The sequence below is a fragment of the Xyrauchen texanus genome, chromosome 49, assembly GCF_025860055.1.
Source record: "Xyrauchen texanus isolate HMW12.3.18 chromosome 49, RBS_HiC_50CHRs, whole genome shotgun sequence".
Taxonomy (NCBI): Eukaryota; Metazoa; Chordata; class Actinopteri; order Cypriniformes; family Catostomidae; genus Xyrauchen; species Xyrauchen texanus.
This window is the reverse complement of record NC_068324.1, coordinates 24,608,686-24,634,403: the sequence shown is the minus strand read 5'-3', so window position 1 is coordinate 24,634,403 and position 25,718 is coordinate 24,608,686. Positions and strand designations below refer to the sequence as shown.

At 39.6% G+C, this 25,718-nt stretch overlaps 2 protein-coding genes across 3 annotated transcripts in view; one reads left to right on the top strand and one right to left on the bottom strand.

Moving 5' to 3' along the window:
- Positions 1-526: 526 nt before the first annotated feature.
- irx5b (iroquois homeobox 5b) lies at positions 527-25,718 on the bottom strand. The gene is made up of 4 exons (XM_052122468.1): positions 25,426-25,718; positions 6,347-6,621; positions 5,055-5,457; positions 527-3,248 (listed from the first exon to the last, which is right to left on the bottom strand). Exons 2-4 carry the CDS (start codon positions 6,566-6,568, stop codon positions 2,776-2,778), a joined length of 1,098 nt encoding a protein of 365 aa, XP_051978428.1. The 5' UTR covers positions 6,569-6,621; positions 25,426-25,718; the 3' UTR covers positions 527-2,775.
- LOC127640083 (ankyrin repeat domain-containing protein SOWAHB) overlaps positions 8,455-25,718 on the top strand; it is a 121,238-nt gene continuing 103,974 nt past the window's right edge. The window contains exon 1 of one of the 2 annotated variants that reach the window (XM_052122476.1): positions 8,455-8,633. The gene's annotated coding sequence lies outside the window, so the exon portion shown is untranslated. Of the gene's footprint in view, positions 8,768-25,718 lie in introns of both variants that reach the window. The other variant, XM_052122477.1, reaches the window with a different exon arrangement.

The following is a 25,718-nucleotide window of genomic DNA, read 5'->3' as shown; positions in this document are numbered from 1 at the left end:
CAAGGCTCTAAAACATTGGTTCCCTGGTGAATTGCGACTCAAAAATGGGTTGCAGGTCTGTTCTGAGTGGAGAGCATGGGGGGAAAACAATGCTAAATGCAAATATTAAAATGAAACTAACCATGGATTTGTGGATAGTCAGGATGGTAAAATAGACTTTTAAACTTTTTAAAAGAAAAAAATGGTTCCCATTTCTTTTGTTTTTCACATCCAAGGCTGTGCTTCCAATAACTTTTACATTATATCGGCACAAATTTATCTGCCACTTGGTAGAAGCTAGCCAATTTTGGCAGATGCTTACATGAACAAGTTGCATGAAATGCCGTCATTCTCAAAAAACAAATACAACTACATGAAATAGTTCACCTGCAGTGGGGATGAACATGGTTGGACTACAACTTGTTTTGTGCAGTGAGAGAGATTGTAAGTCGAGAGAATGAAACCATTGTAATTAAAAAGATATTTCGAAATTGTCCAGTTTACTGTGTATCCAGCGTATGTTGTGTTAATTTTTTGTTGCTTTATTTTACAGTACATGTAATTTCAGTATACTTACAGTGTACGTACCCAAGAAAGTACTATTATGTACTTAATATAGGTTAAGGTTAGGGTTAGGTTTAGGGTTAGTTCCTAGTAATTACCATAGTTGTAAATGTAGAACAGTACTGTAAAATAAAGTGCTACCTCATTTTGCATATTGTTTGGCCTATATTGGCACCATGTTGGTGCTCTACAACGCAACATTTGACAGTATTTAATCTGAATTAAGACAAGTTGTCAATCAGACACTTTAACCTTCTATCATGCAAAACAAAAGAAGAAGATGAAGACATTTTTAGGATAATTCCAGGCTGCAGTGGAAATATGAACAACCCGCCTCTCAACAACCAACAATTCAGCTCGTTCAATCTGGCTGTTCAGTGGCCTGTTAGTGCCTTCTCACTATGCAGGAAAACACTCCCTTCGTCTGCATCGATTGGCTCCAAATCAATGCTTTTAAAAGCCTTACACGCTCTTTAGTTAAGAGCAAAAGTGTGCATGCTTCAAACGAATCACCTATATTGATTAGGGTGTGGAACAGACAAGCTTTCAAATTGTCTCAGCATCTCCGCAATAACACCTCCCCATGTATTCTCTTCACTTGTACTTATAGAATTTGCCATTAGAAACATGCCATATAATATGATATGCATATTAGAAGATATTAACCCATATTTGCACACAATATTCCACAAAGATGTATGCTTGTTACCATATTATTTTGGTTTTAATTATTGAGAGAACATTTTTTCTCAACTGTTTCTTGCACCAAAATCATCACACTTTTCTTGTTATACCTTGTAGAAGCAAAAACAAAGCAAAAAGCGACCAGTCCACTGGGGTATAAGTAACTGTTTGAATAAATGAGAGTAAGTTAATAATGATAAAGAATATTATATAACAGCTTGCAATAACAGAGCTTGATTTTCCATATGTACATGGATATAAATTGGTCTGCACAATAGTGACATTTTGTGTTCAAAAATAGAAAACTCACCTATAGCTGTCCTAAATCCCTTTGCAAAAGAATATTAAATAAAATATCTGCGTTGAGTTTAACATTGCTACAAGTGTACACAAGATGATTGGATAGTTTCCATGACGCTTCTTCACTTTACAAAGCTTTACATTCACTGAATTGTGAAATAGCATTATTCCCACATCAATATATACTCAAACTTTGAATTTACCTGAGGGTTTAGAGCTTTTCAAATCCTTGCAGCCTCTTTTCATGGTTTTGTGTACAAAAACTTTGTATTACCCCAGTAAGCCTCGCCGCTCTGATGGTTGTTGATGTTGGACTCTGTCATTCGAGCAGAAATAGGGAATTGCTGGTAATCCTGTCTTTCTTACAAAGACTTTACTACATTTTCAAATGTACACATTTAATCCTTTTTAAAATGGTCTTTGAACATTTATAGCCTCTTGCTGTTCTCACATCGCAGGAAAAAAGCAACACACATTTCATGAGAAGATGCTTTATGGAGCATAAATTTAATATCTCCTGCCCCATAATTCCCCAGCAATAAATGTTGACTTGTGCTATTTAAATGTACAATTTATCCACTATATTATGCCCGGGAGGAGACTATTACATTTACTGAGTGTGTTCTTTGAGTCTATATAGGTGTAGCACACCAAGCAAATCAAGAAGGCACAGCAGTCTGTTTCGAATACATGATAGAATAATTCTCATGAAGTCAAAATATTTGTAAAGAATATACCAGGTGCTAAAACTGCAACTGCATTTTTGAACTGATGTGTTTAAATGTTTCCACATAAAGTACATTTTACCTAATGCAGAAACTCTAATGTTGAGAACCACTGACTAGTAGTGTATTTAGGCTATTAAATTTGCTTGATAGAATTATATTTGTTCCATATCAGATGACAGGTTAAGTGGAGTTTGCACAATGGCACAGATGTGTAATGTGTAGCCCATAACTGTGAGTACTGTGGACAAGAAGAGCTGTTTAAAATGATGTTCAAAAATTAAGATAGTTTCAACACAGCTGATGGGGATTACAAAACTGTTTGAAATCGTACTTTGGCCTCTTGCACAAATATTTTACACCAGATGATAGATAGGCCTATATGTGTCAAGGGGAAAAAAGCATTTCTCGCATTAAACATACCCATCCAAACTCATTTCAAAAATAAAAAAATCTTAGATTTCGTGTTCAGACAGAATGCTCACTGAAATCTCCTTCTCAAAATAAAAAAAAACTGATTTGGCTAAATATTCGCCCTCTTGTGTTCAAAGCTGAGTTCTTTACACAAATCCAGAGTCATGTTGCCGTCTCTCGCTCTGTGTAACACGCCCGTGTTTATTCCGTTCAGTTGCGTTGAGTGTCCGTGACTGACGCCGTTCAGGTGTCCGAAAGTCCCGTAGTTTGTGAAAGCCGGATAGAAAGGAGGCGCATAGTATAAATGTCTGGGGGGAAAGGGGCATTGCGCAGGTGACGCCCCAGATGTTTGGGACGGTTCGGCACACCCCTTGTCCGATGTAGCAATCTCAGCAAGGGACCACAGTTTGGGTTTAGGGGTCGGGTTTGCGGTTTCGCTGATCTCGTTCCCGGGAGAGGATGTCGTGGGCACCGGAGAATCGCACACTGTCCGCTTCTCTTGTTCTTCACAGTCGATTATAACACGCTTCGTCGCGTCGTCGTGGGGGTTTTCTGGGCGAATTTCAGTGCGGTCATCGGCAACTGCAATCAAATGATAATTAGAGTTAGAAAGGCCTCTCTGGTGGCACATGTTGGCCTACATCACCCAAAGTTTTTATTTAGTTTTTGCGTTAATTTGCTCATCTGCAATCCGTATATAAGAGGTTTCCTCTCCAATAAAACATTCAGATGTCTTTGAGATGTTCATTTTTTAGAATGTTTGCAATCCTGATCTTTTTAAGATATTTAGCAGATGTTAATTTATATGCGATGCTTTGACATTTTATTTATATGATCTACAACAGACATCTTGGAGATGTGCATGTGCTATCTTGGCTGTTTTGCTTGAGATAATTCCATAACACCACCAAAAATATTAGCATACACTGAAAAATACTGTTGTTTTTGCAACCCCCATCCCTCCCCCCAAACACTGGCAGCTGTGGTTATTCTGTGGTTGCCAGAATAATTATGAAAAAATACAGTAAAAATTTAAACAACTTTACAGAAAAACTGTTGTAATGTACATGACCACGCTGGAAATGTAAAACAAACAAATAAACAAACAACAATAAAATTCTGTTAAATTAAAGTAACAGAACATTAAATACAGTAAAGAATGTCATATAACCTGAAACTGTAAAAATCTGCTTTTTACTTTATCAGGTATATGTTAATCACAGTAAAAATGACAGAAGGGCACATGATGACATGAAGTTCATCAATAGTGGCTCTTCCAGGAGGAAATGATCAATAAACATGTAGAGACAGCGCTCAGTGTCACTCTCACAAACACTAAACACCATCAGGATAACACATGTGAGATTAAAATAATACAGTAAACATTAACTAAACTATATCAGATATAAAACAGAACATCCCAAATGCAGGGAATTGTGTTTTTTACTGTAATTTTAACAATTATTTACTGTAAAAATTACATGTACTCTCTTGATAAACATAATGTAACATTTTACCATTAATTGTACAGGAAAATATTTTTACATCTAAAAAAACATTTTTTTTACAACATTTTATTGTAGAAACTATTGTATTTTAATAAAATTTTAAAAATTTTACTGTATATTTTACAGTTAATATTAATTAATCAATATGATTTCTGTAGCATTTTTTTTACAGTCTTTTACTGTTAAAATTACAGACATTTATAACAGTGAGGCTATATGTTTAAAAAAAACAATTTGGGGATTTGAGTCCAAGTCAAGAATCAAGAAGTTATTATATATATATTTTTTTAACTAAACACCTACATTTTAACTTAAAGGGTTTCTCCTGACTGAACCTTGGTCTTTAGCCAGTGAAGTTCGAGTCAAGTTCAGGTCCATATTCTTAGTTTGATTGAATCTTCATTCAAAACTTTAAATTCAACATTATGCCATTACATCAATATTTTATGCTTCTTTTAACCATCACAACAAAGAAAAGAAGGCACATGTATGTCTCTGAGATGTCTGTTTTAGATACTTTCATCGGGAAAGCATCACAACCTTATTAACATCTGCTAAACATCTTAAAAAGATTTACAAACATTCTAAATCACAAACATCTCAAAGGCGTCTGGATGATGTATATGTGCTATCATCAGGGATGTGTCAACATGTGTTGCAACTGTCCAGTTGGACTCCAGACCATCAATTCCGAGTAACTCAACTCTACAACAAACAATTTACAGGCCTATAATAATGTATCATTTATTACTAAATTAGATATAAAATGTAATAATAAAATGATTTTAAATACATATCTGACTGTAGGCCTATAGTTATACATATATTATTGGACTTGAGCTAATTAATAATGAAAATACAAACAACAACAACTGAACACCTGAATCTTTGATGGTCTCTGTTGTTTCGTCTCTTCTTATCGGCTCATCGTCGTCATCATTTTTCTCTAAATCAATGCTATCTTCCTCATCCTCATCTTCACTCCTGTTCCGTGGCGTCCAGGACATTTTATTCTCTTTCTTCAGTCTTCTCCGCGCGTTGGCGAACCAGGTGGACACCTGAGTGAGAGTCATTTTAGTGATGATGGCGAGCATGATTTTCTCTCCTTTGGTGGGGTAAGGGTTTTTCCGGTGTTCGCTGAGCCAGGCTTTCAGGGTGGCGGTGGCATCTCGAATGGCGTTCTTCCGGTAAGCGGGGTCTCCAAACGGGTGCGCGCCCAGGGGTCCGGCGTACGGATGAAAGCCTAAAGAGCCAGACATGCCTGAATGGTCGTATGGGGAGCCCTGGGCAATGGATTCATAGAGATTACAATTTAGCGTGTTCGTCTATCATGCCTGTCCTCTGCATACTAATATATTCATACATCTGATATATGGCAATATATATTTATTATATACATGTGGAAATATCATAACAAGTCGTAGATAAATGTAATAATAATAATAATAATAATAATAATAATTAAGAAGTACTGCACTTACACCACAGCAAAACTATTTGATTTACATTGACCGAATGCATGTTAAAACGAAAACTCCCATAAACGTTTGAATAGCGCCAAAAATTAAAACGGGCCAAAAATCCACATATTCCTTAGAAACAGCGTGTTTAAGTCGCGCTATTAAATTAATTCGTTCCCTACATTTTCCAGGGTAATTGTAATTATTTTCACAGCATTGCTTGATTCTTTTTTTATCTGTCTCTTACATAGTTAGAATAATTAGCCATACGTTTTATTCCGTTTCAAAATAAAAAAAAATATATTTGGTTAAAAATAGGCCAATCATAAAGTTAATGATAATTGGTAAACATATTCAGTTTAGGGTTATCAAATTAAAAAATGCACTTTATAGATCCGTCTTGAAGTGCTGTACATAATACAACAACAAAAAAAGCTAAAGCTAAAGCATTTGCATTAACTTGTAGCCAACCAGCCTGCTTTTAAATCAATAAAACGAATCACTCTGAAGAAGCAAGGTAACAAAAACAAATTCACTTTAAAACTAGCTATCTAATATAACATGTCTCTAAATGTGGGAATGCAAATCAACCTTTAGGCATGCTGATGATCTTATGATAATGATGTCATGATCTAATGGTCATATTGGACGACAGTGAGCCATTGACTGCTCAAACACAGATAAATCAGACTCTATAATGATTGAAGCTCACCACATATGAAGTGAAGGGTGCTGTGGATTCAGAGCTGTACTGGAGAGGGTTGAAGGCTGAAGTGTTTGTGAAAGCTGTAGACGCGTATGGGGCGAATGCAGAGCTGCTGGACGACCGTCCCAGATCATCTGTCCGCGGTCCCGTTACCGCGCCGGAGCCGTACGGCGGACACGAGTAGAGAGAAAGCGAAGACTGGTACAAGTATCCTTGAGGAAACGCCATGGCCAAATAACTGCTACAGTTCCCTCATAAGTCCAACAGTCAGGTCACTCATCCTATGTGCCATCGAAATAAAAATAAAAGATTCAAAGCATATTTGACTCCTGATACAAAGCAAAATAAGCTTTGGTTCTTTTGGAGAGGAAAAATATCTAAGGCATTTTGAATGAGAGTTTCAAGCTCCGTGCGTCTCGTCAAGGAGAGTCAATGATGGGAAATAAGGAATAGCTCAAGCTGACTTTGCCTGCCCATCTCTCTCTCTCTCTCTCTCTCTCTCTCTCTCACACACACACACATTGTTAGGGCAACTCTTTGGCTGTTGTGTCGTGTTTCGCAGTTTTTTCCCCCACAGCATCTCATGCCATGAGCATTGCATTTTTAAGTGGAGTGCCAGCCCAGCAAACACAAAACGTTTTAACAACTTTTCACAATGTTGTACTTTGGTGAATGTCACGGTCTAGAAACCACACCGTAAAAAACAAACAAACATGCGTTTTATTCAAGCGGGAAGACTAGCAGCTGTACATCATCGCACCATTAGCTGGGTAATTCCCAGCCAATCACATTGCTGTTTCAGTGTGCTAATGCGGCAACCTCCACCACCCCACCACCACCAGTTGAGTCCCATCCTGCACGGAGGTAGGCTCCTCGCCCCTGCCTCCTATCTCCGGCAGGATATGACGGTTCCGAGTACTACAACTTCGGACTGCCAGACTCTAATGGCCCCCTTCGCCAAAGAGAGACATTACTTTTCTGTTTTATATTCATCAAATAAATGCCATCTTCAATTTCACCCAAGTCTGCGAGTCTTCCTGATAGAAATTATATTTCCCCCAGCGGCGCGCCTTAAGCATTGCATTTTTTAGATGGAGCACCAACCCAGCAAACACAAAACGCTTATTTCATAATGTTAACCTACACCGAACAGCCACTTTGTGATGATATTCTTCTCAACACAATTGTACAAAGCGGTTATCAGAGTTACTGTAGACTTTGTCAGTTCAAACCAGTCTGGCCATTCCCTGTTGAACTCTCTCATCAACAAGACGTTTTTTGTTTTTGGCACTATGGAGATCAGCAGTAACAGAAATACTCAAACAAGCCCGTCTGGCACCAACAATCTTGCCATGGTCCAAATCACTGAGGTCACATTTTCCCCATTCTGATGGTTGATGTGAACATTAACTGAAGCTCTCTATTTCTGTAACTGCTGATGTTCTTGGATTTTCATGCACAACAGTCTCTGGAATTTACTCAGAATGGTGCAAAAAACAAAAAACATCCAGTGCAGTTCTGTGGTTGGAAATGCTTTGTTGATGAGAGAGGTCAACAGAGAATGGCCAGACTGGTTTGAAATGACAATTTCTATGGTAACTCAGATAACTGCTCTGTACAATTGTGGTGAGAAGAATATCTTCTTCCGGTGGGTTGGTGATGTTTTGGCGGAACAAGGGGGACCCTGTACACAATATTAGGCAGGTGGTTTTTATGTTGTGGACGATCGGTGTTTATACTGTACACAGAATGAAAAAATGTCCGACGGTCTGGGACGCGTCACCTCGCGCCTCAAGCTTGCAGTGTAGATGGTGCCATCTGTTAATATGGGCGCCGAAACTAAAACGCGCTGCTCACAGAGCATACCTGTGAACCCAGCGAAAAGCTTCCATAAATGTAGCTCTGGCAACTCTACTACAGATGCGCGCACTTATGATCCCGAAATTCAACGCGAATTCACTTTCTGCACACAGTTTTCTGGACTCCCGCAAACACTCATGACAGTCGATAACGCGCTTCTGAGGTGTAGACAGCTTTAAAATAATGGGGGCGTTCCTGTTTAGGTGCGTCGCTTCGCTTGCAGTGTGATCACTGCTGTCACTCACTCTCATTTGAGGACGCAGGTGAGTTAATCCTGAACGCGAGGATCTGCTGCGCTCAGGAATTCAAGCACTATTAACATGACTTCCACGAATCCGAATGAGATTGACTGGGAACGTCTCGACTGAGGATGACGAAAAACGAGAGAGTCAAACTTAACACGAGCGATTCGAGAGACAACCCACGGGACAAGGTAACGGGACCGCTCTTTATACGCGTGCACATAAGCGCGCAAAGCGTTTAAGTAGGCCAGATAATTACATAACAAATGTTTCTATAGGCTAAACTTTATCTATGCATCTTCAGATCTCACAACGTAATTTAAAGGTAGGCCATCGCTTGATTTCCCTTCAACAAACATGCTCAGAGGTAGCCTACTTTATTAATCTCATTTGTGAGTTGTATTAATAGATTTCAGTGTCATGCAGCAGGACTCTGCGCGAGAACTGTAGACCTACCTGAAGTCTGTATACAAAGCATTTTAAGGGCATTTCTATTGCATTTTGATAAATATTGTAATGCATTATCTATGTTTACGTATAATTGAAAAAAACAGTTACAATACACTATAAACAATGGTTTAACCTTTAATAATGCTTTATAATTCTGGATGTAACTCATGAAGCTGGGTTGTTATTGTGAATTACAATGCATTATGCTCCTCTTTTAAAGGAATCACTATGAATAGTTATGTTTCATGCATTGTAACTGGGGTTAATTATAAGAGCATACAATTCCAGTAATTATATGGTGCTTTGTAAGGAATTTTAAGTGTATCATGTGTTAAGAATTCCATTATGTATTATATTTGCAGGGTTTAGTAGTGTTACATAATAAGTTTATTGCTTGGAAATGCTACATAATGTAATGTAATCATATACAAATGTATACTGTAATAATATAAAGATTATAATAGTAAGAATACAGCAAGGCCCCTGTTCACACACCCCAGGACTTCACCTAAAGTTTGTCTTGGACACAACTTTTTTACAGGTCTCAGTGATGTTAAATTTCTTAAGGGATATATAGATCATTTTTCCTTATTTACCACATATGTCCCAATAACCCCCTGTAAGATGTTTTAAATATAATTGATTTCTCTGATTTCTCTTAAAGATAAGGGACAAAACAACCAAAAATAAAATGAAATCAAGGAAGTATTTTAGGTATTAAGTATTAAAAACATTATACAGTCATAACTGTATCATAGCTTCAGTCAGTTAACACCAGGACACCCCTTCTCTGTGACACACTCACTGGCCACTTTATTGGGTTCACCGGTACACCTACTTAATCATGTGATTATCTAATCAGCCAATCATGCGGCAGCAGTGCAGTTCATAAAAACACAAAGATAGGGGTCCAGAGCTTTAGTTAATGTTCACATCAACCATCAGAATGGGGAAAACAAATTGATCTCAGTGATATGGAGTGTGGCATCATTGTTGGTGTCAGATGGGTTGGATTGAGTATTTCTGGGATTTTTACACACAACAGTCTCTAGAATTCACTCAGAATGGTGCCAAAAACAAAAAACATCCAGTGCGTGGCAGATCTGTGGACGGAAAAGGCTTGTTGATGAGAGAGGTCAACAGAGAATGGTCAGACTGGTTTGAGCTGACAGAAAGGCAATGGCTACCATCTGCATGTTGCAGCTGAAATCGAGATTTTTTAGACCAGATGATATTTTTCCAATCGTCTACTGTCCAGTTTTGGTGAGCCTGTGCCCACTGCAGCCTCTGCTAACTTAAACAATCAAGAACAGAACTGAGGTTGTGGGAAATACCCATAAGCCCTTGTGCTTGAATAATTTAAGCATGATTGCTTGGACAAAATAATTAATGTGGGCATTTAATTAGTTGTTATTAAGAATTCAGTTTTACTGTAAATAACTGTTTCGTGTAGTCATCATTAGGTTGATTAGTGTTCCATAAAACTTGAATCCTGTTCAATCCATGTCATTTTTCCTTGCGTATGTGAATATGCAACTTGCTTTTAGTTGTTAAATCTTATTCGTGACATACATTTTTAAGTAAATATAGTTGAATGAACTGACACATTTGTGTGTATCTAACAAAAGGTTTTCTATTTTTTGGTCTTAAGGACAAACAATGTCCATAAGATGAATTTACTTAAAAAGCATGATGCAAGAATGCTACATATCTATTTTAAGTAAATACATTTTCATTATTTAACATAATTTGTTTCAGTGTAGATTCGTCTACACTCAAGAAAACGATCAATATTCTTGAGAATTGTGTTTGTCCAATCAAAATGATAAATCAACAGTGACCTGTTAAAAAACAAATGTGTTAAATAAGCAGTGATAACAGCTGTTATGATATATGAGCCAAACAGTGGCTAGAGTTACAGTAATTGGTACCTGTTTTGGCCAAACATTGCTGGATCATGTTATTTATATTCTTGTTTACCAATTGCTTGTTTATACAGAACTCCTCTCACCAGTCTTCAGGGAATTCCTCAGCTTGACTGAGCTTTAATTCTGACAAAGATGAGCCGTGCACATTTCTATTTACCCTGGTGTTCAGTGTTTATCCTAGAAGGTAACCGCTGCAGCCCTGGTGTTAGGGGTGTGTGCCAGTATAACCGAAATCTTATACAATATGTACAATCAAAAACAATAAATGAAAAATGGAAAGTCTGTCATAATTTACTCACCCTCAAATTGTTCCAAAAATGCACGACCCTATTTCTTATAGGAAACACAAAAGGAGAAATTCCGGTCCAACTTTTCAACACAATAATTGTTGAAAACTAAGTGAGTAACTTTAAAACTTAAAAACCACCCAAAGGTATCACAAAAATAGCCCATGCAACTCATGTATCATATTGCAAGTTTTTGTTATAAATCCTAGGACACATACACACACAAATCTATTTTAATTACCATGTTGTAATGCTTTATTTTGGAAAATCCATACAGCAAAAAAACAAAAAAAAAAAACAATAAATCTGTTAAATTTATGGTAAAGTACCTGCAGCTGTGGTTGCCAGACATTTACAGTAACCATGTGTCAGTCTTTACAGAATGTAATTTTGATCCCTGTACAGGTGAAACTCGAAAAATTAGAATATCGTGCAAAAGTTCATTAATTTCAGTAATTCAACTTAAAAGGTGAAACTAATATATTATATAGACTCATTACAAGCAAAGTAAGATATTTCAAGCCTTTATTTGATATAATTTTGATGATTATGGCTTACAGCTTATGAAAACCCCAAATTCAGAATCTCAGAAAATTAGAATATTGTGAAAAGGTTCAGTATTGTAGGCTCAAAGTGTCACACTCTAATCAGCTAAACACCTGCAAAGGGTTCCTGAGCCTTTAAATGGTCTCTCAGTCTGGTTCAGTTGAATTCACAATCATGGGGAAGACTGCTGACCTGACAGTTGTGCAGAAAACCATCATTGACACCCTCCACAAGGAGGGAAAGCCTCAAAAGGTAATTGCAAAAGAAGTTGGATGTTCTCAAAGTGCTGTATCAAAGCACATTAATAGAAAGTTAAGTGGAAGGGAAAATTGTGGAAGAAAAAGGTGCACAAGCAGCAGGGATGACCGTAGCCTGGAGAGGATTGTCAGGAAAAGGCCATTCAAATGTGTGGGGAGCTTCACAAGGAGTGGACTGAGGCTGGAGTTACTGCATCAAGAGCCACCACACACAGACGGGTCCTGGACATGGGCTTCAAATGTCAAACGTCTTACCTGGGCTAAAGAAAAAAAGAACTGGTCTGTTGCTCAGTGGTCCAAAGTCCTCTTTTCTGATGAGAGCAAATTTTGCATCTCATTTGGAAACCAAGGTCCCAGAGTCTGGAGGAAGAATGGAGAGGCACACAATCCAAGATGCTTGAAGTCCAGTGTGAAGTTTCCACAGTCTGTGTTGGTTTGGGGATTCATGTCATCGGCTGGTGTTGGTCCACTGTGCTTTATTAAGTCCAGAGTCAACGCAGCCGTCTACCGGGACATTTTAGAGCACTTCATGCTTCCTTCAGCAGACAAGCTTTATGGAGATGCTGACTTCATTTTCCAGCAGGACTTGGCACCTGCCCACACTGCCAAAAGTACCAAAACCTGGTTCAATGACCATGGTATTACTGTGCTTGATTGGCCAGCAAACTCGCCTGACCTGAACCCCATAGAGAATCTATGGGGCATTGCCAAGAGAAAGATGAGAGACATGAGACCAAACAATGCAGAAGAGCTGAAGGCCGCTATTGAAGCATCTTGGTCTTCCATAACACCTCAGCAGTGCCACAGGCTGATAGCATCCATGCCACGCTGCATTGAGGCAGTAATTAATGCAAAAGGGGCCCAAACCAAGTACTGAGTACATATGCATGATTATACTTTTCAGAGGGCCGACATTTCTGTATTTAAAATCCTTTTTTTTATTGATTTCATGTAATATTCTAATTTTCTGAGATTCTGAATTTGGGGTTTTCATAAGCTATAAGCCATAATCATCAAAATTATATCAAATAAAGGCTTGAAATATCTTACTTTGCTTGTAATGAGTCTATATAATATATTAGTTTCACCTTTTAAGTTGAATTACTGAAATTAATGAACTTTTGCACGAAATTCTAATTTTTCGAGTTTCACCTGTATATTTTATGGTACACAACCGTTTATATTATTAATTGATATAAACTTGATATACTAACCTTCTGGAACTATAAATGTCTGCTTTTCACTTTAAAATGTATTGTTAAACATTGTTGTTGTCATGGTTATGTGTGTTTTTGTCCATGTTTTGATTTTCTTGACTTTTATTTTGTAGTTTAGTTCATACTTCCTCTTCCTGTTTCCTGTCATGCATCTTGTCGTGTAATTTCCTGTTCCCGCCATGTTTCATGTGCTTTGTTGTTATTGGTTCCTTGGTTATTTAGTCTTGTCTTGTTATTGGTTCATGTTTCATTTGTCTTGCTATCAGTTCTGTTCTGTTATTGGTTCTTATGTTATTAGTTCAGTTTTCCCATTGGTTGCCTTGTTACCCCTGTTTGTGTGTGTATAACCCTCATGTTCTCTTGTCCATTTCAAGTATTGTTTCTGTAATGTTGCCGTTTATTCAAGTTTGTGCTTATAGTCAAGTTTAGTTCTCATCATAGTTTGTTTTGGATTCATGTTGTTGAATTTATTGCGCCTTGTAAATAAAATGCTCTTGAGTTCTCACATATCATCGTCATCGTCTGCTTTCGTTTTCATCCAGCTCTGCCTACCTGAACGTTACAGTAGTAAATGCAGAAGGCCACATGATCTCTTATAGTTCATCAATAGTGACTCTTCCAGGATCAATGATTAATTTTTCCTCACTCTGGAAGTGTATAGTTCTTGAAGGGGGGGCAGGGGGCAACCAATAATCCGCTCAGCAGTCCGAACTGTCCTCTGTAGTCTTCTGATGTCTGATTTCATAGCTGCACCAAACCAGACAGTTATTGAAGTGCAGAGGACAGACTCAATGACTGCTGAGTAGAACTGTTTCAGCAGCGCCTGTGGCAGGTTGAACTTCCTCAGTTGGTGAAGGAAGTACAACCTCTGCTGGGCCTTTTTTTTTACAATGGAGTCGATGTGTATCTCCCACTTCAGGTCCTGTGAGATGGTAGTGCCCAGGAACCTGAATGACTCCACTGCTGCCACAGTGCTGTTTAGAATGGGGGGGGGGGTCAATGTTGGGGTGTTCCTTCTAAAGTCCACATTCATCTCCACCCTTTTGAGCGTGTTCAGCTCCAGGTTGTTTTGATTGCACCAGACAGCCAGCCGCTCAACCTCCTTTCTGTTAGCAAACTAATCGTCATCTCGGATGAGGCAGATGACAGTGGTGTCGTCTGCAAACTTCAGGAGCTTGACAGAGGGATCCTTGGTGGTGCAGTCATTGGTGTAGAGGGAGAAGAGTAGTGGGGAGAGCACTCATCCCTGGGGGGCACCAGTGCTGTCTGTACAGATGCTGGAAGGGAATTTTCCCCGTCTCACAAGCTGCTGCCTGTCTGTCAGAAAGCTGGTAATCCACTGACAGATAGACATGGGAACAGGGAATTGGTTTAACTTAGTCCGGAGAATAGCTGGGATAATTGTGTTGAAAGCCGAGCTGAAGTCCACAAAAAGGATCCTTGCGTATGTCCCCGGTCTGTCCAGATGTTGCCGGACATGATGCAATCCCATGTTGACTGCATCATCCACAGACCTGTTTGCTCAATAAGCAAATTGAAGGGGATCTAGAAAGGGTTCAGTGATGTCCCTCAGGTGGGCCAACACCAGTCTCTCAAATGACTTCATGACCACAGATGTCAGGGCGACAGGTCTGTAGTCATTAAGTCCTGTGATTTATGGTTTCTTAGGGACAGGATAATAATTGAGCGTTTGAAGCAGCATGGGACTTCATACTGCTCCAGTGATCTATTGAAGATCTGCGTGAATATGGAGGTCAGTTGGCTAGCACAGGAACGAAGGCATGCTGGTGAGACGCCATCTGGGCCTTAAGCCTTCCTTGACGTTTGCTTCCAAAAGACACGGCACCCATCGTCTTCACAGATCTTGAGTGCAGGTTGTCCAACTCTTTACAGTCCTTACAACTGGCTTTGTTGATTTAATTTCTGCCTGTAGGTCAGAAGAAGATGAACCAGACAGTGATCAGAGAGTCCCAAAGCTGCATGTGGGACAGAGCGATATGCATCCTTTATTGTTGTGTAGCAGTGATCCAATATATTCCTGTCTCTGGTGGGGCATGTAATGTGCTGTCTGTATTTGGGCAGTTCACGTGTGAGATTTGCTTTGTTAAAGTCCCCAAGAATAATAATGACTGAGTCCGGGTACTGTTGTTCTGTGTCTGAGATTTGATCAGCCAGCTGTTGCAGCACTATGTTCCCAGGCGCGTTTTGAGGAATGTAAACACACACCAGAATAAACGAGGAAAACTCCTGCGGTGAGTAGAACGGCTTACATTTAATAAAGAACGCTTCCAGATTAGGACAGCACACCCTCTTTAACGTTGTTACATCTGTACACCAACTTTCATTGATGTAAAAGCATGTTCCACCGCCTCTCGTTTTCCCCGTTAACTCTGCGATGCGATCCGCTCTGAACAGCTGGAAGCCTGGCAGATGTAACGCGCTGTCCGGAATGGCTTCACTCAGCCAGGTTTCTGTGAAGAACAGTGCAGCAGAGTTTGAGAAGTCCTTATTAGTATGTGTGAGGAGATGTAGTTCATCAGTTTTGTTGGGAAGAGAGCAGAGATAGGCTAGATGAATGCTCGGTAGTGCTGTTTGAACGCTGCGCTGACAGAATTTAACCAGCGGCCAGCTCATTTCCCTCGCCTGCGTCTCGTAGCGCGTTTAAACAACACAGCTGTGCCTCTGACTAAAATGTCCAGCAAAATGTCAGAATATTCAAAAACCGGGAAAAGATTATCTGGTATGTGCTGCCGAATGTTCAGCAGTTCATCCCTGGTAAAACTGACTGGAAAAAGATTACTAAACACAGGACAAACAAACAAAAACAACAAAAGAATTGGAGAGCTCCACACCGAGGCGGCCATCTGCGGCACCATCTAGAGACCGTGAAAAACAATTTTGAAATGTTTTACCGTAAAATTACAATTATTGTCTTATATAATATATTTTTCACCGTATATGATTAGGTAGCTGCGCATTAAACGATTATCGTTTTTTTTACTAAAGAATTTTACAATTATTTTGCATTAAAATTACAGATATTTCTACAGTACATTAATTTAAATAAAAACTTGTTTATTTTCTCTTCTTTTGAACTTTATAGACACAAAGCAAAATAAAAGATAATTCATGACCAGTGTTGGCTGTGTTACTCAGAAATCGTAATCCACTACAAATGACTGATTATTTATCTAAAACTGTAATCAGATTACTGGTTACTTTGTTGAAAAACGAATGGCATTACCAATTACTTTAACTTTCTAATACACTTATCATAGTAAAATCTTTGTTTTTCTGCTCAACTATCCCACACAAGTCACATAAAATACACTCAACAGGTTTATCCCTTAAAATGACTTGATAAAAAAAAGAAAGTGCTTTCTTTTTATGTCTCAAGTGGGAGTTGTGCCATTACATTTTTTCACAATACTTCACACAGGAATGATGTTGTACAGCTCAGATATATCTTGTGCCACATCAAGAAAAGCTTGAGTCCAAATGAGCCCTTGTTCCTGTCTGTATTTTGAGCCTAGGTGGATCCTGTGGCTTTGAACATCTTAGTATTCAGACATTGTTGTGGATATCACATGTCACTAGTTGGAAATGGACCCACCAAAGCTCGAACTGGATAAACTAAAGTGCAGAAGCAGCTGCCGACTGAAAATTGTGGCACATTTCTTCACAGTCTTGTCATAGTGGCTTAACAGGGGTCTAATTTCCTTGTTGTTTGCACACTGCTACCGTCAGCACTTGCAATTAACTTTACAGAACTCTAATGAAATTCTCTTTAGTACTCTTAAAAGAATAGTTCACCCAAAAATAAAAATGATTTGATCATTTACTCACACCATCCCAGATGTGTATGACTTTCTTTCTTCTGCTGAACAAAATAAAGATTTTTTAGAAGACTTTTTCAGCACCGTTGGTCCATACAATGCAAGTGAATGGGTGCCAAGGTCTAATAGACTCCAGTGGATAAATGAATATCTTCTGAAGTGATATGATAGGTGTGGATCAGAAACAATTAACTTTCACATTCTTCTTGTTTTTTGTTATTCATATTCTTAATGCACATCGCCCCCTACTGAGCAGGGAGAAGAATTTATAGCAAAAAAGTACTTAAATATTGATCTGTTTCTCACCCACACCTATCACATCACTTCTGAGGATATAGATTTAACTATTGGAGTCATGTCCATTACTTTTATGCTGCCTTTATTGGCATTACGGAGTGTCAGAATTTGGGCACCCATCCATTTACATTTATGCATTTGGCAGACGCTTTTATCCAAAGCGACTTACAGTGCACTTATTACAGGGACAATCCCCCCAGAGCAACCTGAAGTTAAGTGCCTTGCTCAAGGGCACAATGGTGGTGGCCATGGGGTTCGAACCAATGACCTTCTGATTAACAGCCCTGTGCTTTAGCCACTACACCACCACCATTCCATATATAATTTGCATTATATACCTACAGGACCTACAGAGCTGAAATATTCTACAAAAAAATCGAAAGTCATACAGATCTGGGATGACATGAAGGTGAATAAACGATGAGAAAATTGGCATTTTTGGGTGAACTAGTCCTAACATGTTATGTGTTTAAATGATCGTTTCAAGTTTAATTCAAGTTAAGCTTTATTAACAGCATCTTTGGTCGATTACCACATAAATAATTTCAGCTCATCTCTTAGTTTGTACAAACAAGCAAAACTAGTATTTCCTTCCATTGTAATCCACTTACAATGGAATGATGTTAGAAGGTAATTAAATAAATGTAGCTTAACTACATTTTCAGTTGTATGATAGTTTAGCTTTTCTAGTAACGAGCTACAATTTCCAAACAGTAGTGTATAGCTTCACAAAACACAACATTTGTCACATTGTATTAAAAAGAGTTCTTGACTGTAGTTTAAATACTTTGAGTTACGAGTAACTTGTACTTCAAGCGACAGTTTCAAAGCAGCTTTGCCACCACTGCAATGGAATTCAATGGAGCAAGGCATTACAGAGTGTGTAGAAGTAAAAATGTCAAGTTTGTATTATGTTAATGTGCTTATGTTAAATCTTCCCATACAAATCTGTTATTTGAGCTGTAAGGTTGTCTAAAGCATCCTTTTACAGATGGGTCTACTAGGTGGGTGAATATCTGGTTATCTGGCTGAGAGATGTTGATAGAACTTGTATTGAACCTGGAATATTCCTTGAAATAAAGGTATAATTGTGGGCGCACATGTCAATATTTCTTTCTTTGTTTTTCTTTTCCTCTACTCTTATTCTCTTGAAAAACAAAATCATAAATAATAATGTTTAGTCTGCATTACATATAGATCAGTTTCATATGAATACCTACTGAATCCACTGCTTAATTTGATTTCTGTAAGATGTCACAATGGAATTATTCCATTGCACAAGTATTCAGAAACATCAAATGCTTTAAATTTTATACAGTCCAAGACAAATCAGTTATTGTCCAGAGTGCACCAAAGTACAAGTGGCCACATGCACACAGTGCTTCCTAATTAATTGCAAAAGGCTTGAATTACACATCCTGCCCTTACGTACAGCAAAACAATTCCTCTTCAGTTACCAGCCCATGTGTAATGAATACCCATTGGACCAGACTATTTAAACCCACTAAAATGGAGGGACGTTTTACTGAGACATTCTTGTGTAATGGAGGAGATGACATTCCAGTGGAAGGGGAGTCCAGAACAGCTGTGACATGTGGAAAGCATGTTGTAATATTTCAATGTGACGACTCATTGAAGCGAGCCACCTCCAGTATGACTGAATTCCAGTTTTCAGTCTCTGAAATTGTGGGAAATAGCATCATTTAAAATGTCTTTTTAAATTTCTAATTGGATGAGGGTCCTCCTTCCAGCCTGATCTTGTGAAAATTATGTGACTGTGATGACTGAGGTTTTTAAGCTTAATGCTCTATCAAGTTTTACATGAATGAAACTGACCTCCCTACCCTAAACCTTAAACCTAAACCTAACTGATAGTGTCAAAAATCAAAAATAAACTTGAGTCGAAAAACAGAATTGCTGAATCAACCACATAATTTTGTGGAGCTTCTTTGACTCTTTCAGCTCATGTGTCGACTCTTGTGCTCTTTAGGACTCGTCCCTCGATCCTGTAGATCACAAGTGCAACGCTCTATCAGTTGATCTACCCCACATTTTGATCACACTCAAACAAGCTTGTACATGTAAGTGTTAATTTAATGCAAACATTAAAATTTATCATTGACAAGTCATGCACTATAGTAAAAGTGTTTCAATTTAATAAGATAGCATTGTGTGAGAAACAGGGTGAAATGTAAGTGTTTATGAACTGTGTGTTTTACCTATTTGTGTGAACGTGAAAAAAAGCTAGTGATCATTTTACCAGGAAAGTTCCACAATATGTACAAAAAGCCATGAAAAAATTATTTTGCAAAAATGTATATAGTGTGATGACAGTTTGGAATATGTGAATTAATTAATTAAATTAGCAAAAATAAGGACAAACTTATGTTTGCTTAATAATGTCTGAAAGTTTAACACTAATTAAAACAGTTTGAAGGTTACAGGTGGATGGATGGATGGATGGATAGATAGATGTCGTCCGCAGACAATTACATTTTCGACCTGTCAATAATTTTGCACGTTGCCACTGTATCGTAGTTGCAGCGAATTATTGAGGCATATTGCATTTTTATGCCATGTTGTTCATAACAGTTGTCAGTTTAGGGCACTATTTTGCTGCTGTTGTTTTTACGTATCTGCATGATGTTGGTCTCAATAAAGCTCATTTGGTACCTTTGGAGCATGTGGTTTTGGAAAGGGGGCATGACTAATTCAACAGCTCTGTCGTGTGGAAGTAGACTGGCTAAAATTGCTTACAGCACATTTAAAGGCCTTGTTTATATTAAAATTTTTTGGATATTTGGAATTTGAATAGCCTTGGCCCATTTGAGCATTCCGATAATTTAAATCTGTGGGATTTTCTGGATTTTTGATCACCCGCTGTGTGAAAATTCTAATAATTTAGAAAAGTCATAGCAACCTGAGTCAGAACAGTCTGAAGGTCTGTACCAATTTTGATGGATGTAGCATGAAAGCACTAGGAAGATTTATACTTTTGGAAATTTGAAGATTTTGAAAAAGAAACTATGTGTTTGCTAGGGCGTTGCTATGTGGTTACCAAGGTATTATGATTGTTCTCTTTCTACTCAACTCAACTCAATTTTATTTATAAAGCACTTTCTATGTGGTTGGTAGGGTGTTCTGTGTGGTTATTATGTGGTTACTCATGTCAACTCCCAAGTCTCAATTATATTCTGATCTTTAGATATGTCCCGGGGCCTCCAATCATTGTAAGTCTAGGGATTTTTTCACTCGTTTTATTGCCAAGCAATTGATTGGAAAAATAATTGCACACCTCCCTTCAACAAGCCACACTATATGAAGTCTCCTTCAATGTCTGTTGTACAAAAGGTGTGGGACAAGTTACAAGTCGTAGTTTAATAGTTATGGTTAGGTTTATTCAAATCACTAACCCTAGCAATAAAAATAGTGATGCTTCCCTTGATAAACACTGATTCATTCTGTTCCTATTTAATAATAGACTAATTTACAAAAAAGTAAAGTCTACCTGAAATATACATTACCACCACTGAGGTCTTAATGAACATGACTGCTGCTATTAATGACACTGAGTCTGCTGGGATTTGTCTTTCTAAATGAAGTGTAGTGGTGGTTGAGTCTGGACTGAAGTGTGACAGATGAACTGTGGTTAATGGCCACTTCCAGAGTTTCTCATCTCCACTGGGCTGTGTATAGACATCAGCAGGTGACTAAAACAGCCACTGCACTTGTCAAACTGTCGCATTACAGGCTAATGAAGAGTAATCAAGCAGCCGCAGAGTGAAATGTTGTTCCTCAGCTAAAGGGGATTTGTGCTTGTCAACCCGTTTTAGATTAGGACAGAAAATAACTGCACAAGATGCAGTAATGGGTAAGAAAAGAGGAAGTTAGTGTGGTTTTATTTGTTTAATGATTGTTCGGAGTGACTTACATGTTCCAACCAAATGTTAATTGTGCACATCATGTAACCGTCAGCGTTGAAGTTATATTTTACAGAATTGATCAAATTTTAAGAAAATTAAGCCAAAATTAGTTTAAATTAAGCTATCACGCATTGAAGTTAGCTAGTATGGGAATCTAATGTTGGTTCCCCTTCTGTCACTCACTCAAGGTTGTGTCGATATAGTGACACTAGGGGGGGCCACGTCTTAAAAAAAAAGATGCCTTTCTGTCTTTGTGTGATTCCTGGATGCGGTGCTGCCTCACGTGTCTGGGCATTGATCACATTGAGGCATCTTTTGTTGATGGTTCATGTTCTCATTGCGAGAATATGACCATGGCAACGTTACGGTTGCGCTTTCCTTCTTCCGAAGAGGGAAAGCCACTCTAGCCACCCCCCGTGTTGTGCCTTCTACCCACGGGTATGAGGCTAGCCCGGCTGGTGCTGGAGGTGATTTGGGGAGTTCAATGGGCACGGTTTTGCTGAGTAATTCCACACAGACCTCCCATTCCCAGTATGCCCTCTTGGGTCAGCCCACCCAGTCTGAGGCTGATGCAGAACTGACTGCCATGTATGCTTGTGGGTTGGACTGGAACCCTCCATCCTCCCCTGAGTGCTTGCAGCTTGATGATTGGTTCCTGGGTCCGGGGCGCCACTTACGGCCACACACGTTCCTTTCTTCCCAGAGGTGCATGATGAAATGTCGAGGTCGTGGAGGGCACATTTCGCTGCCCGAAGTCCACCTTGGTGTTCCAGGAGTGCCACCTGTTTCTGAATCTGGTCGAGATGAGGGATGCCGACAAAGCACGCTTTCTCAATGCTCCATCTCCCATTTTGGACTTTTCAGCGACACCGTTGAGGACTTCGCCCAGCAGTTCTCAGCGGTGAAGAAGCAGACAGAGACCACCCAGCACATCTTGCCCCAGCATGGCTCAAGATCCCGCACCCTGTCTGCTCGCAGAGGGCGTCCCCCTGAGGCGACAAAAGCCCAGGCAGCTCCGGCTCAGCCCGAGCCCAGCTCTCGTTCCCAGTGTAGAGCCCCCCCGCAGGAAGCTGATGGCCCCATCTCAAGGGACAGCATGAGTACCCGGAAGGCTTCTAAGTGCCACTGAGACGGATGACCCAGGGAGTGAGACGTCCGTTACGGAGCTGGTATCCAGACCACTCCATCCCCTGGTGGAGGGCTGGGAGGTAAATCTTTTGTTTCCTTCTCTCTTTTGTTTGCCACACACCGAACAGGCTGTGGTACCCACATTTTCAAAAAAGAGCTGTTTCCTCACTCCTTGGGTCACATAAACGGTGTTCATGACCGCCGCTGTCACGGTGAAACGGCACCGATCACTCGCAGGCAGGGTCCTGTGAACGCTGTCCCCCGCCTTCGCGTGCCTGGCTGTGCTATACCTATGGCCAGACTTGAGGACAACCCAAGAGGTCCTCCTCCTCAGTCGCTAACCTGCCCTATGCTGGATTAGCAGGGCAAGGTAAGTGCTTCGAGATTCCCCTCAGTGAAGCCCTGCCGGCACTTATTCATCCCTTAGACAGACCTCATATTTTTGCGGGCAGGAGTTCCCCTACAGCAGGTGTCCAAATGTGTTGTGGTCACCACAGACGCCTCCAAGTTGGACAGGGGAACCGTGTGCAACAGGCATGCAGCCACTGGTTCCTGGACAGGACCACGACTGGGTTGGCACATCACTCGCCTAGAGTTTCTGGATGTAATGCTCGCCCTGCGGAGGCTATTGTCGGTCGGACAACACTGCGACAGTAGTGTACATAAATCACCAAGGTGGTGTATGCTCACCTCGCATGTCGCAACTCGCCCGTCATCTCCTCCTTTGGAGTCAGCGTCGGCTGAGGTCGCTCACATCCCGGGCAGCCTCAACGCTACAGTGGACTTGCTGTCACGGCAGGCAATGCTCAGTAGAGAGTGGATTCTCCGCACTCATTCCAGCTGATTTGGAGTTGATTCGGCAAAGCATAGCTAGACCTGTTCACTTCCCGGGAATCCTCCCACTGCCCGCTCTGGTATTCCCTGACGGGAGCCCCCCTCGGGACAGATATAATGGCACACAGCTGGCCCCGGGGGCTGCGCAAATATTCATTTTCTGAGTTGCCAATTACTCAGGTAACCCCCTGTGATGTCTCCCTGTCGGCAGACCTGCGTCTCCTTTGGGCAGAGCCGTCTCTTCCCCCATCATGTTTTGTAGATCTCCTCCCCATTGAGGCAGAACCTACCACTGCGCCCCTTCCATGTGCGGCTGTTGAGCCCACGTGTCGTATTGCCACATGTTGACCTCCCCTTTTGGCCAGGATGTGGTCTCTGCAGGGTCTTTTCCCCCTGAAAGAATAAGAATGGAAAAGAACACTTTCCCCTATGCGTATAATAGCGTTAAATGGCCCCAGCTGGATCTAATAATCTGTGGACAGAAAACATAGAGAGAAAAAGCCATGGCTGGCACGGCCTACTCCCATGCTAGTTACGTTGCTTACCCCCTCAGGGATGTGGGGATCTACATGACTTATTTTTGGGGCGTTGGGGGAGGTTACGTGCAGACTGATGCGCCTGCTATTACGCACATAGCAGCTTTCTTACACCTGCATCAGCATTTCACGAAACTCGGTTCAGCTGTTGTAGCAAATAGAGGTGTTTGGGGCTCTCAACAGCGACCCCTAGTGTCACTACATCGACAAAATGTCTCATTTCCTCCATCAGGGAACGGAGTTTATGACAGTAACAAGGCATTTTCAGTTACTGATGAACTTGATCATTTAAATAACACTTAATACAATTCTATTTGTTAACATTAGTAAAAGAATGAAATATCACGAACTAACAATGGACAATATTTTTACAGCAATTTATAAAAATACAACTGTTCATTGTTAATGCATTATGAACTAAACAAACTACTTGATGTTAACATTAACAAGATTAAGAAGTGCTCAAAATAGTTTGTTTATTGTTATTTGATGTTAACTAATATACTTAAAGAATATTCCAGGTTCAACACAAGTTAAGCTCATTCGACGTCAATTGTGGTATAGTGTTGATTACCACAAAAATTTATTTAGACTCATTCCTCCTTTCCCAGGCAAAAATCGATGTTCCAGTGAGGCACTTACAATGGACGTGAATGGGGGCCAATCCGTAAACGTTAAAATACTCACAGTTTCAAAAGTATAGCCACAAGACATAAACAATATGTGTGTTAACATGATTTTAGTGTGATACAATCGCTTACTAACCTTTTCTAATTTTACATCTTAGTTGCCATGACAATGTTACATTGAACTCAAATATTTTTAGCAAGTCAATCTACACGGTGGTCATCTTTTGAACTCTCGGGCAGCATGGGCAGATATTTTTCTATGTAAACAAGCAGCATACAAGTGCAGCTTCTTTCTACTTGAATGAGAAAGACCAAAATCTTGTTCAAGATTATGATCCCAAAGAACATATTTAAAACCAGTAGTAAAATCTGACAACGCTGGTATCATAAATTGTGCTTCTTCAGCAATTTTCCCAGCTTGTATAGCTAATGCTCATGCGGGTTCTCGAGTTGTTTGACAGGTGATGTCTGTATCTAAAAGGTGATTGGCTGTTTTACCAGTAAGGCGGGACTTGCTTTCTACATCCATTGACCATTGGGCATTCCAATTTATCTCTTTTATTTTAATAGAAGTGGCTGTCTCTGCTCTGGATGAACTAAATGACTGTAAAACAGACGATTTAACAGCTCAATTTTTTTACAGAAGAATTAATGTATGTCTTTTTTTTTTTTTTTAAATGAAAAGTTTCTGCCTTTGAACCCTCTATATAATGTCCCCATTCACTTTCATTGTAAGTGCCTCACTGTAACCTTAATTTAGCTGTTTTAAAGAAAAGGAGGGACAAGTCGAAAATTTGTTTGTAGTAATCAACAATATGCCACAAATGCTGTTGATTGAGCTTAACTTGCATTAAACCCAGAATATTCTTTTAATCAATGTGAACAAATGCAACCTTATTGTAAAGTTAGGGTGACCATATTTTGATTACCAAAAACCAGGATACTCGGCCCGGCAATGTCACTGAAATGCATTTGAACACATTAATCCACATTTTACTTGAATTACACAAATTATATATATATATATTTTAATATTTGTAACCCAAGTAATGTACCTAAAAGTAATTACTTTAATTGAAAGTCAGTAACTGTAATCCGATAATATTTTAGAATACCTTTTTTAGCAATGCACTAGTGCAATCCATGGACCTGTAGCTGTTGTGGTGTTTCGCTGTATGAAATGACAATGCACCCTCTGCTGCATTCACAGCATCCTCAGATTTCCCGGGTCTCACAAAGAACTCCGTCAACTTTGTTGAACTACTCTCACCTCGCAAAGCTTTTTTATGTTTTTCGGTGTCCATGTGAGCTTTGAGATCTGTGGCACCCCCATTGGGCACCGAAACATATGTGCCAGGTTTGCACACGGTGCACGCAACCTCCCACTTGTCCCGACCGGGAGAGTAAG